At 43.4% G+C, this 15,933-nt stretch overlaps 1 protein-coding gene and 2 non-coding genes across 3 annotated transcripts in view; all 3 read right to left on the bottom strand.

Annotated features, from left to right (window-relative positions):
• Positions 1–4,895: 4,895 nt before the first annotated feature.
• Positions 4,896–15,933, bottom strand: part of LOC139383347 (glutamyl-prolyl-tRNA synthetase 1) — a 94,334-nt gene continuing 83,296 nt past the window's right edge. The window contains exons 23-34 of the mRNA XM_071127852.1: positions 15,074–15,125; positions 11,964–12,173; positions 11,670–11,742; positions 11,316–11,395; positions 10,976–11,077; positions 9,557–9,712; positions 7,274–7,471; positions 6,950–7,123; positions 6,298–6,458; positions 6,045–6,123; positions 5,853–5,917; positions 4,896–5,692 (exon numbers count right to left, since the gene is read on the bottom strand). Of these exons, the coding sequence (XP_070983953.1) occupies positions 5,542–5,692; positions 5,853–5,917; positions 6,045–6,123; positions 6,298–6,458; positions 6,950–7,123; positions 7,274–7,471; positions 9,557–9,712; positions 10,976–11,077; positions 11,316–11,395; positions 11,670–11,742; positions 11,964–12,173; positions 15,074–15,125 (1,501 nt within the window). The 3' untranslated portion in view covers positions 4,896–5,541. The remainder of the gene's footprint in view (positions 5,693–5,852; positions 5,918–6,044; positions 6,124–6,297; positions 6,459–6,949; positions 7,124–7,273; positions 7,472–9,556; positions 9,713–10,975; positions 11,078–11,315; positions 11,396–11,669; positions 11,743–11,963; positions 12,174–15,073; positions 15,126–15,933) is intronic.
• On the bottom strand, positions 6,591–6,727 carry LOC139384238 (small nucleolar RNA SNORA5). The gene has a single exon (XR_011628828.1). It is a non-coding gene; the product is annotated as a small nucleolar RNA SNORA5 (small nucleolar RNA).
• Positions 9,216–9,353, bottom strand: LOC139384237 (small nucleolar RNA SNORA5). Its single transcript, XR_011628827.1, has one exon. It is a non-coding gene; the product is annotated as a small nucleolar RNA SNORA5 (small nucleolar RNA).

The following is a 15,933-nucleotide window of genomic DNA, read 5'->3' as shown; positions in this document are numbered from 1 at the left end:
AATTGCAAAAATCGCTGAAGTTGGAGACTTTTATCTCCCTCACCAACTTCAAACATCTGCTATCTGAGCAGCTAACCGATCGCTGCAGCTGTACATAGTCTATTGGTAAATAGCCCACCCATTTTCACCTACCTCATCCCCATACTGTTTTTATTTATTTATTTTTCTGCTCTTTTGCACACCAATATCTCTATCTCTACCTTTACATAACCATCTGATCATTTATCACTCCAGTGTTAATCTGCATAATTGTAATTATTTGCCTACCTTCTCATGCCTTTTGCACACAATGTATATATAGACTCCCCTTTTTTCTACTGTGTTATTGACTTGTTAATTGTTTACTCCATGTGTAACTCTGTGTTGTCTGTTCACACTGCTATGCCTTATCTTGGCCAGGTCGCAGTTGCAAATGAGAACTTGTTCTCAACTAGCCTACCTGGTTAAATAAAGGTGAAATAAAAAAATAAAATAAAAAATTCGGTTTGAGTGCATTGTTGAAACAGGTCAACACTGACAGGATTGAAAGGAAGACAGAACTGCTCCGGATTCTGCTCTCTCTCTTCAAATTCTTCACCTTAACAGCATGAACACACAATACTGACGACAGATCAGCTGCTGGATAGACAATTATCATATGGCTGCAAATATTGATGTAGTTTATTCTAATGGAATTGCCTATAACAGTGGTAACCAAACTTTTTAGTCCTGTACCCCTTCAAATATTCAACCTCCAGCTGCATACCCCCTCTAGCACCAGGGTCAATGCACTCTCAAATGTTTTTTTTTGACATCATTGTAAGCCTGCCACACACACAAACACAACACATTTATTAAACACAAGAATGAGTGTGAGTTGTCACAACCCAGCTCTTGGGAAGTAAACAAAGCTCTTATAGGACCAGAGCACAAATAATAATCAATAATTTTGCTCTTTATTTAGCCGTCTTACATAACACTTTATTTGTTCATTAAATTGTGAATAACTCACCCCAGGTTAATAAGAAGGGCATACTTGAAAGGATGCACATAACTCTGCATTGTTGGGTTGTATTGGAGTCTGTCTTAAATCCTTTTCCACACACATCCTTTTCTGAGCCTGCATTTAGTTTTCATGCTAGTGAGGGCCGAGATTCCACTCTCACATAGGTATGTGGTTGCAAAGGGCATCAGTGTCTTAACAGCACGATTTGCCAATGCAGGATACTCTGAGCGCAGACCAATCCAGAAATCTGGCAGTGGCTTCTGATTAAATTAAATATTCACAAAACCACTTGTTGCAATTTCGATGAGGCTCTCTTGTTCAGATATCGGTAAGTGGACTGGAGGCAGGGCATGAAAGGGATAACGAGTCCAGTTGTTTGTGTCATCCGTTCAGGGAAAGTACCTGCGTAATTGCTCACCCAACTCACTCAGGTGCTTCGCTATATCACATTTGACATTGTCAGTAAGCTTGAGTTCATTTACACAAAAGAAAATCATACAAATGATGGAAAGACCTGTGTGTTGTCCTTGTTAATGCAGACAGAGAAGAGCTCCATCTTCTTAATCATAACCTCAATTTTGTCCCACACATTGAACATAGTTGCGGACAGTCCCTGTAATCCTAAATTCAGATCATTCAGGCGAGAAAAAACATCACCCAGATAGGCAGGTCGTGAGTGAAAATGATGGTCAGTAAAAAAAAAACTAAGCTCGTCTCTCAATTTCCCTTTGATAACCAGCGCTGCTGTTGTAAAACCGTTACATGGTCGCTGCCCATATCATTGCATAGTGTAGAAAATACACGAGAGTTCATGGGCCTTGCTTTAACAAAGTTAACCATTTTCACTGTAGTGCCCAAAATGTCTTTCAAGCTGTCAGCCATTCCCTTGGCAGCAAGAGCGTCTCGGTGGATGCTGCAGTGTACTCAAGTGGCATCGGGAGCAACTGCTTGCACGCACGTTAACTATGGAACGCCATTTGGGTCATAAAGCACGTAGTCAAAACGCAATCTTTTTAATGCTACGTGTGTAAAGTAAACAGGTGCAGGCGCAAAATTAACTTCACGCGCAAAGTTAACTCCTACACGCGTCAAATAAGCTCGTGCAAATGTGCTGGCATGCGGTCCAACATGTGCTAAATAAACGGCTGCAAGCGGTCCTGCACACGTCAAATTAAACGCCTACAGCTACTAAATACACACCTACACGCGCCAACTTAACGCACTGTTTAAAATGCGAATTTAACTGCCAATTTCCCTAGCTCCTCCTTTCAATAATCAGTGTTCAGTCAATTTGAAGCAACAACACCACAAATGAAGACGGAGAGAAGGAACTTCCTTATCTGCTGCAAACAGACCCTAAATGACTGCGCTTGGCTTCTGCACTCTGATAATCCTGGACTTAATGCCCTTCAGTCCACGTTAACAAGGTTGATTCTTTTTTAAATACTTTTATTACTTAATCGTGAAGTTGATCAGCTAGCTAACACAGAGGACAGATCTGTTTATTGCTATGCAGCTATGTTGGAGGATTAGACACTGAGATAGCAGTGCAAGTAATTTAGGTTTATGTATTGATAATATTGTAAGTCTGATTATGCCAAGGGAGGATTTTATATTTAAATAGTATACGTAGCCGATAAACTCAGCAAAAAAAAAAATGTCCCTTTTTCAGGACCTTGTCTTTCAAAGTTAACTCGTAAAAATCCAAATAACTTCACAGATCTTCATTGTAAAGGGTTTAAACACTGTTTCCCATGCTTGTTCAATGAACCATAAACAATTAATGAACATGCACCTGTGGAACGGGCGTTAAGACACTAACACCTTACAGACGGTAGGCAATTAAGGTCACAGTTATGAACACTTAGGACACTAAAGAGGCCTTTCTACTGACTCTGAAAAACACCAAAAGAAAGATGCCCAGGGTCCCTGCTCATCTGTGTGAATGTGCCTTAGGCATGCTGCAAGGAGGCATGATGACTGCAGATGTGGTCAGGGCAATAAATTGCAATGTCCGTACTGTGAGACGCCTAAGACAGCACTACAGGGAGGACAGACAGCTGATTGTCCTCACAGTGGCAGACCACGTGTAACAACACCTGCACAGGATCAGTACAGCCAAACATCACACCTGCAGGACAGGTACAGGATGGCAACAATAACTGCCTGAGTTACACCAGGAACGCACAATCCCTCCAATGCTCAGACTGTTACACCGAGGCCTGTACTCTGGAGTCGGATCGATTTGGAGGTGGAGGGTCCGTCATGGTCTGGGGCGGTGTGTCACAGCATCATCGGACTGAGCTTGTTGTCATTGCAGGCCATCTCAAGGCTGTGCATTACAGGGAAGACATCCTCCTCCCTCATGTGGTACCCTTCCTGCAGGCTCATCCTGACATGACCCTCCAGCATGACAATACCACCAGCCATACTGCTCGTTCTGTGCGTGATTTCCTGCAAGACAGGAATATCACTGCTCTGCCACGGCCATCGAAGAGCCTGGATCTCAATGAGCACGTCTGGGACCTGTTGGATAGGAAGGTGAGGGCTAGGGACAGGGCCGCTCTCCCCAGAAATGTCTGGGAACTTGCAGGTGCCTTGGTGGAAGAGTGGGGTAACATCTCACAGCAAGAACTGGCAAATCTGGTGCAGTCCATGAGGAGATGCACTTGGTGGCCACACCAGATTCTGACTGTTAGTTTTGATTTTGAACCCCACTTTGTTCAGGGACACATTATTCCATTTGTGTTAGTCACATGTCTGTGGAACTTGTTAAGTTTATGTCTGTTGTTGAATCTTGTTATGTTCATACTATTTACACGTTAAGTTTGCTGAAATAAACGCAGTTGACAGTGAGAGGACGTTGCTTTTTTTGCTGAGTTTATTTCTCATCATATTTGTGCGTCTTTGATGGTCCAACGTCCACGTCTGTTGTTCGGTGCTTTCCCGGGAAAGGGGGCAGTATCTCTTCAGCTGCATCAGATTCACAACTGTCAGTGTCCATGCTAGCTGGGCTAACAACACATTTAGAATTACTGATGCTAGCATTGGATGTGCTTGTGGAAGCAGAACAACTTGTGTCGTCGACAGATGCAGGTATTATTATATTCTGCCGGTAGTAGCAGTAGAGCTGGTATGTGTCTATGGACGCGGGCCTATTTTTGTTTTTAACCATTTATTCATTTTCGAGCAAACGGAATGAGCAGTGGCTACGTTTGGCTACATATGTACCGTTAGTGGAATTCCCGCAAGAGAGTAACAGTTAATGTGATTGGATGTTAATTATTTGACTAGGCTACCTGTATTTGACATAGTGTTGTTATTTCTCTCTGCACTACATGGTTTCATTTTATTTTTCGCAGTGAAACGAGGCTACTCAGGCGAGAAAAAAACCTCACCCAAATGTATAGCCAGCCCCGTTCGAAAATTTAATTGGACTGTTTGAAAATGTTTAGAATTATTCTAATAAAAAATATTTGAAAATGTGAATCATATTTTTATTTGGCGTACCTCCGACGGCATTGCGTGTATCCCAGTTTGGGAATACCTGATCTATAACAATGCAGTAAATCATATATTTGGCACATCATTGTGCATGATCAATTATATTGGAGGTAAAAATTACTGTAGCCTACAATAGTAAAATAAAACTCAATTGATTGCCTGACTTTTGAATCACTGATTCATTTGTAATGTGAATAAAAACCCTGGGAAAGTGGACAGTTTCACTTTTCCACACCTGACCACAAAACAAATATTTCTGTCCTGTCCGCAACTGAACAAGTCCCTCTTCCTCCTGATGTGTGCACTCGCTTGGACGATCATCAACACAATCCCCCCCTTTACAGATTAAGTGCAGATAATGTACAGGTAAAAACAGCTCTCAAATGATAATGCCTATACAGTGGAATTTGAGAATCCCTTTATTATAGAAAAGTTTTAGAATTGCGTTAGAGGAACTCAAGTACAGGTAATTACATGTATGTGATAGTTCCTTATTCCATGATGTATGCAGTATTCCTATGAGTTTGTACTGGGGACAAATGTGGTTACAACCTGCAGGGGTCAACCCTCACCACCCACCTATAGTACACCCCCAATAGCTACGATATCAGTTCAGTTAGTGGGAAACATCTTGCCTGAGTACCATGTCATCTTTCTACCTGGGAAAGGTCCTGAGATAAGGTAGGGTGGGAGTGAGAAAGGGACAAAAATATAAAGATTGTGTCATTGGGTATAAAGAAAGGGTCCTTTTTGTTACATTTGGGGCTAGTGGGAGAAAATAGCTGACTATGGAGAGTGTCTTGTCAATCTTGAGGGGTTGGGCCACCATTGCAAGGTTAGGGTAAAAAGGAAAGGAACACACTACAAGGTGTTGACTCTGGGTATATCTCAATAGTCTAAAGAGACGTCATCTCCTCGTCTCTTCTCCATCTCTGCTGATTTGAAAGCGCATGATAGGTGAAAACAAATCTTTATTCACAAGTATTTTCTTTCACCTATCCGCTTCTTTCTCATATCCCAGATCGAGGAGAGAAAGCCACTTAAGACTGTATTTAGTAGCTGCGGCCAAACAGGGTGTAATACTGTGCGGCCTCCTTGCCACTGACGCACATCTGACCCGGCTGCAGGGGCTTGAGGGGCTTGAAGGGGATACACAGGCTCTTTGCACCCATGGAGGGGGCACCGGGCTCCAGATCCTGGTCCCTGCAGAGGGGGAGAGAGAGAGGGGCACCGGTAACACTTCACTTAGAGCAGATAACGCATCTTGATGTGAAGGTGTTAGGGAGGTGTTCCTAATGTTTGGTATAGTCAGTGAATGTTAGCATGCATCTCAGTCATTGAGTGGTACTTGAGTGAGTCTTACTTGGCAGTGGTCTTCTTGATCCAGTCTTCACACTCGATGCCTCCACAGAAGGGGATCTGGACAATCTGTGGTTATCAACATAATACAAATAAATGTAAGTCAGTTCATTTATATTACTTAAGCCAGCCAGACATGGAAACGATTCATCTGATGATTGGGAATCTAACAGAAACAAACTTCAACGTAACACACCCTGCCCTGGTCCAGGTCTTTCTGGAACTGTTCCATAGAGTCTGCTACCACCATGTGTTTGTTCAGGTCGTCCGATGCCCTGCAGCACAGAGGAAGAGGCATATTAGTCACACTATGTGTGTGTGCGCGTGCATGTTAGCACCTGTGCAGAAGCTCAGAGAGCGCGAGAGAGTGAGAATGAGAGGGATTGTGGGTGTTACAAGATATTGCCCTTGATTCCCTCCAGTTGGTGTGTGGATCAGCATATGCATACCTCTTGAAGAGGTTGGTCTGGATGTCCTCCAGTAGCTGTATGAGTCTCTTCTCTGTGTCTGCCTCGGGCAGGATGATCTTCTCCCCCGTGTCTCTCCTCACGGCCACACACTGACCCTGCTTCAGATCCTTAGGACCCACCTCAAGGCGAATGGGCACGCCCTGAGAGAGAGGGATGGAAGGAGGGGTGGAGAGAGGATGGAGAGCAAGAAAGAAAGCGAAAGAGAGAGAGTATAGAGATGCAGACATTTCCTTTCAATTGGACTGATGAGAAGTTTATCCTTGAAATCAACCAATTGTCAGTAGTTCAAATTTATCCCCAACATCCATGGAAAAGTTACATGAGGCCCATGAACTACAGGTTCACTGTGGCAGCCATTTTGGCCAGTGCGGTCCATTTTAGAGGAAGCACTGAATGAGACAAGGCAGCAAACGTTCTAATGCCCCTAGAAAGGGTTCTGGGGATTATTGCAACAATAATAATAATAATAATATACACCATTTAAGAACTACTTTTATCCAAAGAGACATACAGTACAGTGAGTGCAAAATGTTTAGTGTATGACTCCAGTGACAACCGAACCCACGACCCTGACGTTGTGGAGCCAGTTCTTACAAACTGAGCCACACAAGACCGTGAGTGGTGGTTTTACCTTGAGTTCCCAGTGGTTGAACTTCCAGCCGGGAGAGTAATTGTCTCGGAGGTCGGCCTTTACCCGGGTCTCTCCCCTCTGCAGCCGGGCCAGGTACTTGGAGCACTGGGCCAGCAGAGACTCCTTCTCAGCCTCAGGCAGGGAGGCTGTGATGCCACACGGGATGATGATCACCTGGAAGAGAAGAGCAGGAGAAATTGCAGGATTATAGAATTTGACTAGGGCCAATAAAAGGTGAAATTCTTTACCTTTTGCCAGGCAGTCCTTATTAACTGACTTGCCTGGTAAAATAAAGGTGGAATTAAAATGTAGATCAAAACATACCTGGAGACAGGCAACTCTGGGGGGCAGCACCAGGCCCATGTTGTCCCCATGTACCATAGTGAGCACGCCGATAGTGCGGGTGGTGATGCCCCACGAGTTCTGGTAGGCTAGCTGCTTCTCGCCCGGCTTTCTGGGATCCTCAAACTCGATGTTAAACATCCGGGAAAAGTTTTGGCCCAGGTGGTGGGATGTGGCACCCTGAGAGGAAGAGAACCATTCAACTTGCTTTTTATATATATTTTATGAATCATATTTTTACATTTAGATGAATTGATGATAGAAAGGTGGTGGCACCCTGAGAGGAAGAGAACCATTTAGCTTGTTTTTTATATATACACTGCTCAAAAAAATGAAGGGAACACTTAAACAACACGATGTAACTCCAAGTCAATTCTGTGAAATCAAACTGTCCACTTAGGAAGCAACACTGATTGACAATACATTTCACATGCTGTTGTGCAAATGGAATAGACAACAGGTGGAAATGACAGGCAATTAGCAAGACACCCCCAATAAAGTCTACAACCCACACAAGTGGCTCAGGTAGTGCGGCTCATCCAGGATGGCACATCAATGCGAGCTGTGGCAAGAAGGTTTGCTGTGTCTGTCAGCGTAGTGTCCAGAGCATGGAGGCGCTACCAGGAGACAGGCCAGTACATCAGGAGACGTGGAGGAGGCCGTTGGAGGGCAACAACCTGGCAGCAGGACCGCTACCTCCGCCCTTTGTGCAAGGAGGAGCAGGAGGAGCACTGCCAGAGCCCTGAAAAATTACCTCCAGCAGGCCACAAATGTGCATGTGTCTGCTCAAACGGTCAGAAACAGACTCCATGAGGGTGGTATGGGGGCCCGACGTCCACAGGTGGGGGTTGTGCTTACAGTCCAACACCGTACAGGACGTTTGGCATTTGCCAGAGAACACCAAGATTGGCAAATTCACCACTGGCGCCCTGTGCTCTTCACAGATGAAAGCAGGTTCACACTGAGCACATGTGACAGACGTGATAGAGTCTGGAGACGCTGTGGAGAACGTTCTGCTGCCTGCAAAATCCTCCAGCATGACCGGTTTGGCGGTGAGTCAGTCATGGTGTGAGGTGGCATTTCTTTGGGGGGGCCGCACAGCCCTCCATGTGCTCGCCAGAGGTAGCCTGACTGCCATTAGGTACCGAGATGAGATCCTCAGACCTCTTGTGAGACCATATGCTGGTGCGGTTGGCCCTGGGTTCCTCCTAATGCAAGACAATGCTAGACTTCATGTGGCTGGAGTGTGTCAGCAGTTCCTGCAAGAGGAAGGCATTGATGCTATGGACTGGCCCGCCCGTTCCCCAGACCTGAATCCAATTGAGCACATCTGGGACATCATGTCTCGCTCCATCCACCACAGACTGTCCAGGAGTTGGCGGATGCTTTAGTCCAGGTCTGGGAGGAGATCCCTCAGGAGACCATCCGCCACCTCATCAGGAGCATGCCCAGATGTTGTAGGGAGGTCATACAGGCACGTGGAGGCCACACACACTACTGAGCCTTAACAAGAATATTTAATTAATTTAGATCCAGGATGTTATTTTAGTGTTCCCTTTATTTTTTTGAGCAGTGTATTTTATGAATCATGTTTTTACATTAAGACGAATTGATGATAGAAAGGTGGTGGCACCCTGAGAGGAAGAGGAAACATTTACTTAAGCATCAATAAAAGTGTGCCTAAGAGGTTGTTTTGCTGATAGAGAGTATTTCACTGTGCTTTATAAAACTGCATTACAAGCTAGTGTCTTTGGTTTGGTTTTTCGGCTAAGAGGCCAAGTTTCCCCTAGTCCTCTATTAGGCCAGAATTAACCATGGGCAAGAACTGTTGAAGGCTCTAGCCATTTTAGGAGAACTTCCTATAGATTGCTTACAAAGGGCTAGGAAAAGAGACAGGGAAAATCTGAAATCAACGAATAGGCCTTATTGTCCGTAGTACAAACTTATCCCCATCATCCATGGAAAATGGGATGTGAGGCCCATTAACTACAGGTTCACTGTGGCAGACATTTTGGCCAGTGCGGTCCATTATAAAGGAAGCACTGAATTTGACAAGGCTGCAGACTTTCAAATACTTGAGGTGAGCTTTAATTCAATTAATGTCTGAATGAACGTGATGGATATAAGCACTTATGGATGAAGGCTCCAGCAATTTTATAGGACCTTCATACATTTTGCTTACACCTACACCCATTAAACAACTACTGTCTCAATCAAGAATTTTGTGGTACAAAATCCAAATGTAGCGGCAGCCTATAAGTGTACCTGGATGGCTCTGCCACTGGCAGAGATGAAGGCCTCCACAGTGGTAGTGTAGTCTCCTCCTGCAAACTTCTCCTTCTCTGTCTTTCTGCCCTTTACCACAGGGATGGCCATCAGCTCCTCGTAGACCCGTGCGTACAAGTCAAGGATCTGTAACACCTGGACACATGCACAGACGGGGAGAAGATGAGTCAGTATTTATTAAAAGACTAAAGGAGGGGGGGGGTCAAAAGGTATGTTGAGGGAGAAAAATGGTTTTATACATCTCTAAATGTAGAGATGAAAGACTAATTTGCCATTTGGGTCACTTCAAAGTGATTCAAATGACAGTTTTACAAATGATAAGTGCAGTAGCTTTGTTCACAGATTTCTCCAAGTCATTATGACGCATAGGCCTATTGATCATTTCTCTGTGGCACGTTCTCTTTTCTTCTGATCCATCCACGACTACAGCAACACTCAACAATACATATATCTAGCTATATCCCTAGAATTACAAATGAGACTCATTTTAAATTAGAGTGATCAAGAATAAAAGTGTTATTTAGCTGACAAATGCATGTTGGAACGGTTAATAATATTGGCTCCTGGCTGTCAATCAGTTGTCTGTGTGCAACAGCTGATGATGCGCAGGATTTGATGTTGCTCGCTTGAACTTCTAAATGAAAATTGGAATTGTGGGGGATTTTCATTCAGCAAGGGATTGAGAATATTTTCTTGCTAGTTGGGCGGATAATAATAACGAAAGCCAGCTCGGTCTACTATTGGTAGGTGAACCTAGCTAGTTTTGCTGGCTAGCAAACAGATTACGTTAGTTCCACACACGCATTGCTTGCAAATAGGTGGGTGATTAGCCTTTAGCCAAATAAACATTCATGCACTTACTTGCAAACTTTGCAGAGTTGCTAGCGGGCTAAGTGCTTTCCTATTGGATGTTAAATTTACCATCGCAACCTTTTGGTGGCGAATAAATCCTATAGTTGCTGATGGTCAACATTTCCAGGTAAGTGTTCGCACAGCAAGAGATCATGCAGATTAAGCCACTACCGTTGTCTATGTAAATGAGATTTACATTTTACAGCTTATGCATATTTACAATACAGTAGAGTAGCGTACACGCTTGTAGGCTACAAGCAAACGAGAACACCAGCTGCCTGACACTGACGGTTTCAAAGGGTGGCTGGCCCAGCTGCTGCTTGAAAACTCTCAGATAGAGCACATTATGACATCTTACCTGGGTTTGTTTTGTCGCTCCAACTGTGATTTTTCATAAATACAAATGAAGTAAATGAGACTTACCAAGTCTGCCTTCAAGCATTGTTTGAATGCACTCCCCAGAAATGACAAGTCCAAACTCAACATTCAAGACAGAAAAGTAAGATCTAGTCTCAAGGACAGTTGAAAATAAATTGACCTTGTTACCTCTTCCGCGGCCTCCTCTTTGGTGGCAAACGCTGTGTGTCCTTCCTGCCACAGGAACTCTCTGGTCCTTAGGAAGGGCTGGGGGTGCTTGAACTCCCACCTCTGAGGAAGAAAATGAAAAATTAAATAAATGAGAAAACGAGAGAAGGAGTAAAACTCTGGATCCATTCTGTTAAGGTATCCAAAAGGGTTCTGCCAAAAGACAGTGGAAACACTGGCCATGGTTAGGCGTCTTCCATTTTAAGTAGGTTTGGGCTCGTCCAATTAAGATATTTTTTTCTGGAATTGACCCCAAACGATGGTGAATATGACAATTATCATTAGTGGAGTGGACACTGACCACAACGTTGCACCACTGGTTGAGTTTGATAGGTAGGTCTCTGTGGGACTGGACCCATTTGGCGTAGGCAGGGTACATCACTGTAAAAAGAAGAGAGAGGTGGTACAGAAACTGTATGACAGTATTAAAATCTGGATACCGCCCAACCCTATGTATGGGTCAGTGTCAATGAGTAAATTTAGAACTGTATGGAAGAGAGACCGGGTAGAAGTGGTGAGCGTCATGGATACAAATATAGTCATGATATACACCTAAACAATAAAGCTTTTGAGACAGAGAAAAGCATCTGGAAATTCAATGCATCAAGTTTACCCTTACGGACTGACAGAAGGTGGGAAGGTGTGTGTCTCTTACCAGTTTCACTAGTGGGTCGGACAGCGATGGGCTCGGCAAGCTCAGTGTTCCCTGACCGTGTTACCCAGGCAACCTGAGGCCAGAAGACACAAACACAGTTAACTTCAAATGTGTCAAATCATTTTAAAAGAAGATCTTCTTGAGCATTCCAAAAAGACAAAATGGTGGTGTCACACACACACAAATCACTGGAGAAGCGAGGACCAGGATTTCCAATAGGGCTCGATACACACTGAAAACACATCTCACCACAAGATGTCAGAACACCCATCACCCCCCCCTCAATACACACACCTCTGGGGCAAAATCAGCTATGTGGGACTTCTCTTTCTCCAGGGCAGCCTGCGAGACGAACATGGGGAAGTAGCAGTTCTCCACACCCAGCTTCTTGATCTCGCGGTCAAAGAACTCCTTGATAGACTCCCAGATAGAGTAGGACCAGGGTCGCAGCACATAGCAGCCGCTCACGTCATAGTACTCAATCATCTCTGCCTTAGTGATCACCTGGAGGGAAGGTGGAGGGCAGAGTTAAGGGTAAATGGGGAGCATGTGAGGAAGTGAAGGGAAACATTATTGACTGGTAAACAAACAAAAAACATCACTTTCATATACAGTGCCTTCAGAAAGTATTTACAGGCCTTGATTCCCCCCCAAATGTTCTTGTCTTACAGACTGAATTTAAAATAGATTTAATTTAGATTGTTTTGCCACTGGCCTACACACAATACCCCATGATGTCAAAGTGGAATAATCAATAAATGAAATAAAACTGTATAAAAAATTAAAAGCTGAAATAAATAAGTTCAGGAGTAAAAATGTGCTTAAAAAGTTGCATAATAAGTTGCATGGACGCAATAATAGTGTTCAACAAGATTTTGAATGATTACCTCATCTCTGTACCCCACACATAAAATTATCTGTAAGGTCCCTCAGTAGAGCAGTGAATTTCAAACACAGATTCAAGACCGTGCATGTCAGAGCAAAAACCAAGCAATGAGGTCGAAGGGATTATCTGTAGAGCTTTGAGTCAGGATTGTGTCAAGACACAGATCTGGGGAACGGAACCAAAACATTTCTGTAGCATTGAAGGTCCCCAAGAACACAGTGGCCTCCATCATTCTTAAATGGAAGAAGTTTGCAACCACCAAATCTTTTCCTAGAGCTGGCCGCCTGTCCAAACAAAACAAACGGTGGAGAAGAGCCTTGGACAGGGGTCACGGCGGTGACCAAGAACCCGGTGGTCACTTACAGAGCTCCAGAGTTTCTCCGTGTAGATGGGAGAACCTTCGAGAAGGACAATCATCTCTGCAGCACTCCACCAATCAGGCCTTTTGGTAGAGTGGCCAGATGGAAGCCACTCCTCAGTAAAAAGGCACATGACAGCCTGCTTGGAGTTTGCCAAAAGGCACCTAAAGGACTATCAGACCATGAGAAACAAGATTCTCTTGTCTGATGAAATTAAGATAACCATTTGGATTGAATGCCAAGCGTAACATCTAGAGAAAACCTGGAACATCCCTAAGGTGAAGAATTGTGGTGGCAGCGTCATGCTGTGGGGATGTTTTTCAGCGGCAGGGACTAGAGAATAGTCAGGGTCAAGGGAAAGATGAACGGCGCAAAGTACAGCAAGATCCTTGATGAAGTCCTGAATGCTCTGGAGCAGGTTCTCAGACTGGGGCGAAGGTTCAGCTTCTAACAGGACAAAGGACCCTAAGCACACAGCTTAGACAAAGCAGGAGAGGCTTCGGGACAAGTCTATGAATGTCCTTGAGTGACCGAGCCAGAGCCCGGACTTGAACGCGATCGAACATCTCTGGAGAGACCTGAAAATAGCTGTGCAGCAACGTTCCCCATCCAACCTGACAGAGCTTGAGAGGATCTGCAGAGAAGAATGGGAGAAACTCCCCAAATAGAGGTGTGTCAAGGTTGTAGCGTCATACCCAAAAAGACTTGAGGCTGTAATCTCTGCCAAAGGTGTTTCAACAAAGTACTGAGTAAAGGGTCTGGAATACTGTAAATGTGACGTTTCATTTTTTTTTTTTTTTCATAAATGTACAAACATTTCTAAAAAACTTTTTTTGCTTTGTCATTATGGGGTATTGTGTGTAGATTAATGAGGGGGAAAAAGTCTATCCATTTTAGAATAAGGCTGTAACTTAAAATGTGGAAAAAGTCAAGGGGTCTGAATACTTTCCGAATGCACTGTATTTGTAGATGGGTACATTTAAATAAGAATAAAAATAGACATGATGATGATGTTGTTATGACAACGACTAGGTTTCAATTTAACAACGTTTACTAAACCGTATTTCCACAATACATGGTTGCCATTGCACTCAGGCCAGGTCCATCAACAGAGACACCCGCGCAGGTGCACTAATAACTGAGTAATAGCACCGTAATAACAGAAATAGGGAAACTTAAATCAGGAATTTAACATTACACTTTGGATCATAAATAAATAAATAAATATCAATACTCCCAGTCACTACAAAGACACAGGTGTCCTTCCTAACTTCGTTGCTGGAGAGTAAGGAAACCGCTCAGGGATTTCACAATAAAAAAAAAACAATAACAGAGTTGAATCTCTGTGATAGGAGAAAACTGAGGATGGATCAACATTGTAGTTACTCCACAATACTAAACTAAATGACCAAGTGAAAAGAAGGAAGCCTGTACAGAAAACAAATATTCCAAAACATGCAAACTTGTTGCAAAACAAGGCACTAAAGTAATACTGCAAAAAATGTGGCAAAGCAAATAACCTTTTGTCCTCAAGGTTATGTTTGGTCACCTTCCTGATCAAGGCCCTTCTCCCCTGATTGTCCTCAATGTTATGTTTGGGGAAAACCCAATACAAAACCTTACTGAGTACTACTCTCCATATTTACAAGCATAGTGGTGGATGCGTCATGTTATGGGTATACTTGTAATCGTTAACTGGGGAATTGTTCAGGATAAAATAGATACGCTCAGAACACCTGATTCTGACCGCTTTCCCCCAGCCGCTGGGGGAAGAATTCACCTTTCAGCAGGACATTAACCTAAAACACAAGGCCAAATCTACACAGGAGTTGAAGAAGACAGTGGATGTTCCTGAGTGGCCGAGTTACAGTTCTGACTTAAATCTGCTTGAAAATCTATGGCAAGACCTGAAAATGGTTGTCTAGCAATGATCAACAACCAATGGTGACAGAGCTCAAATTATTTTTTTAAGAAAACTGGGCAAAGGTGTGGAAAGAATTTTTCTTACACTTTGACAGAGATTTTGTATAGATCATTGACAGAAAATGACAAATAAATCCATTTTAATCCCACTTTGTAACCACTAAATGTGGAAAAGTTTAAGGGATGTGAATACTATCTGAAGGCACTGTATGTACAGTACACGCATACACACTCACCTGAGAGTACCAATCAGCTAGGTTCTCCTCCTTCTTAGCCTCCAGCCCCAGTCTGAATTAGGAAAAGACACATACATCATTAGGGTGATATTTTGCATGAGCAAATGGCAGTGAGAAATTAGCAAAATAACCAATAAATGTGAAATCGATGGGAAGGCATATTATCCAATGCCTTGCATTGTTCATTTTACTTAACCCGGGTTAAATAATCAGCTCCTTAGAACCTACAATGTTACCCAAGTACATTTTCAAATTAAATCACAGTGCAGATTATAGTGAGTTTTAAGTCTTCTCTCTGATCTGTGCTTTTTTGCATTTGGCTTACTTTGTATGATCAGTAGCGGACTGTGCCTATTGGGCCTTGGCCTTCAGAAGCATGGCTCCTAAGTTAATCATCATGCCAAATAGCCTATGTAATTCATTACATTTACACAGCCAAAGCCCTCTCTGGCACAACTCCATATCGCCCGGCTCAAATCAAAACACATTTTATTTGTCACATGCGCCAAATACAACAGGTGTAGACCTAACCGTGAAATACTTACTTACAAGCCCTTAACCAGCAATTCAGTTCAAGAAATATAGCTAAGAAAATATTTCATAAATAAACTAAAGTAAAACATGTAATAGAAAGTTACAATAAAACCGAGTCAATGTGTAGGTAGGGGTAAAAGTGACTATGCATAGATAATAAACAGCAAGTAGCAGCAGTGTAGTAGTCTATAGGTCCTGGATGGCAGGTAGATTGGCCCCAGTGGTATACAGTACGCACTACCCTCTGTAGCGCCTTGCGGTCAGATGCCGAGCAGTTGCCATACCAGGCGGTGATGCAACCGGTCAAGATGCTCTCGATGGTGTAG

This window comes from Oncorhynchus clarkii, chromosome 25 (assembly GCF_045791955.1).
Source record: "Oncorhynchus clarkii lewisi isolate Uvic-CL-2024 chromosome 25, UVic_Ocla_1.0, whole genome shotgun sequence".
In the NCBI taxonomy this organism is placed as follows: Eukaryota; Metazoa; Chordata; class Actinopteri; order Salmoniformes; family Salmonidae; genus Oncorhynchus; species Oncorhynchus clarkii.
This window is presented reverse-complemented; position numbering and strand designations above follow the sequence as displayed.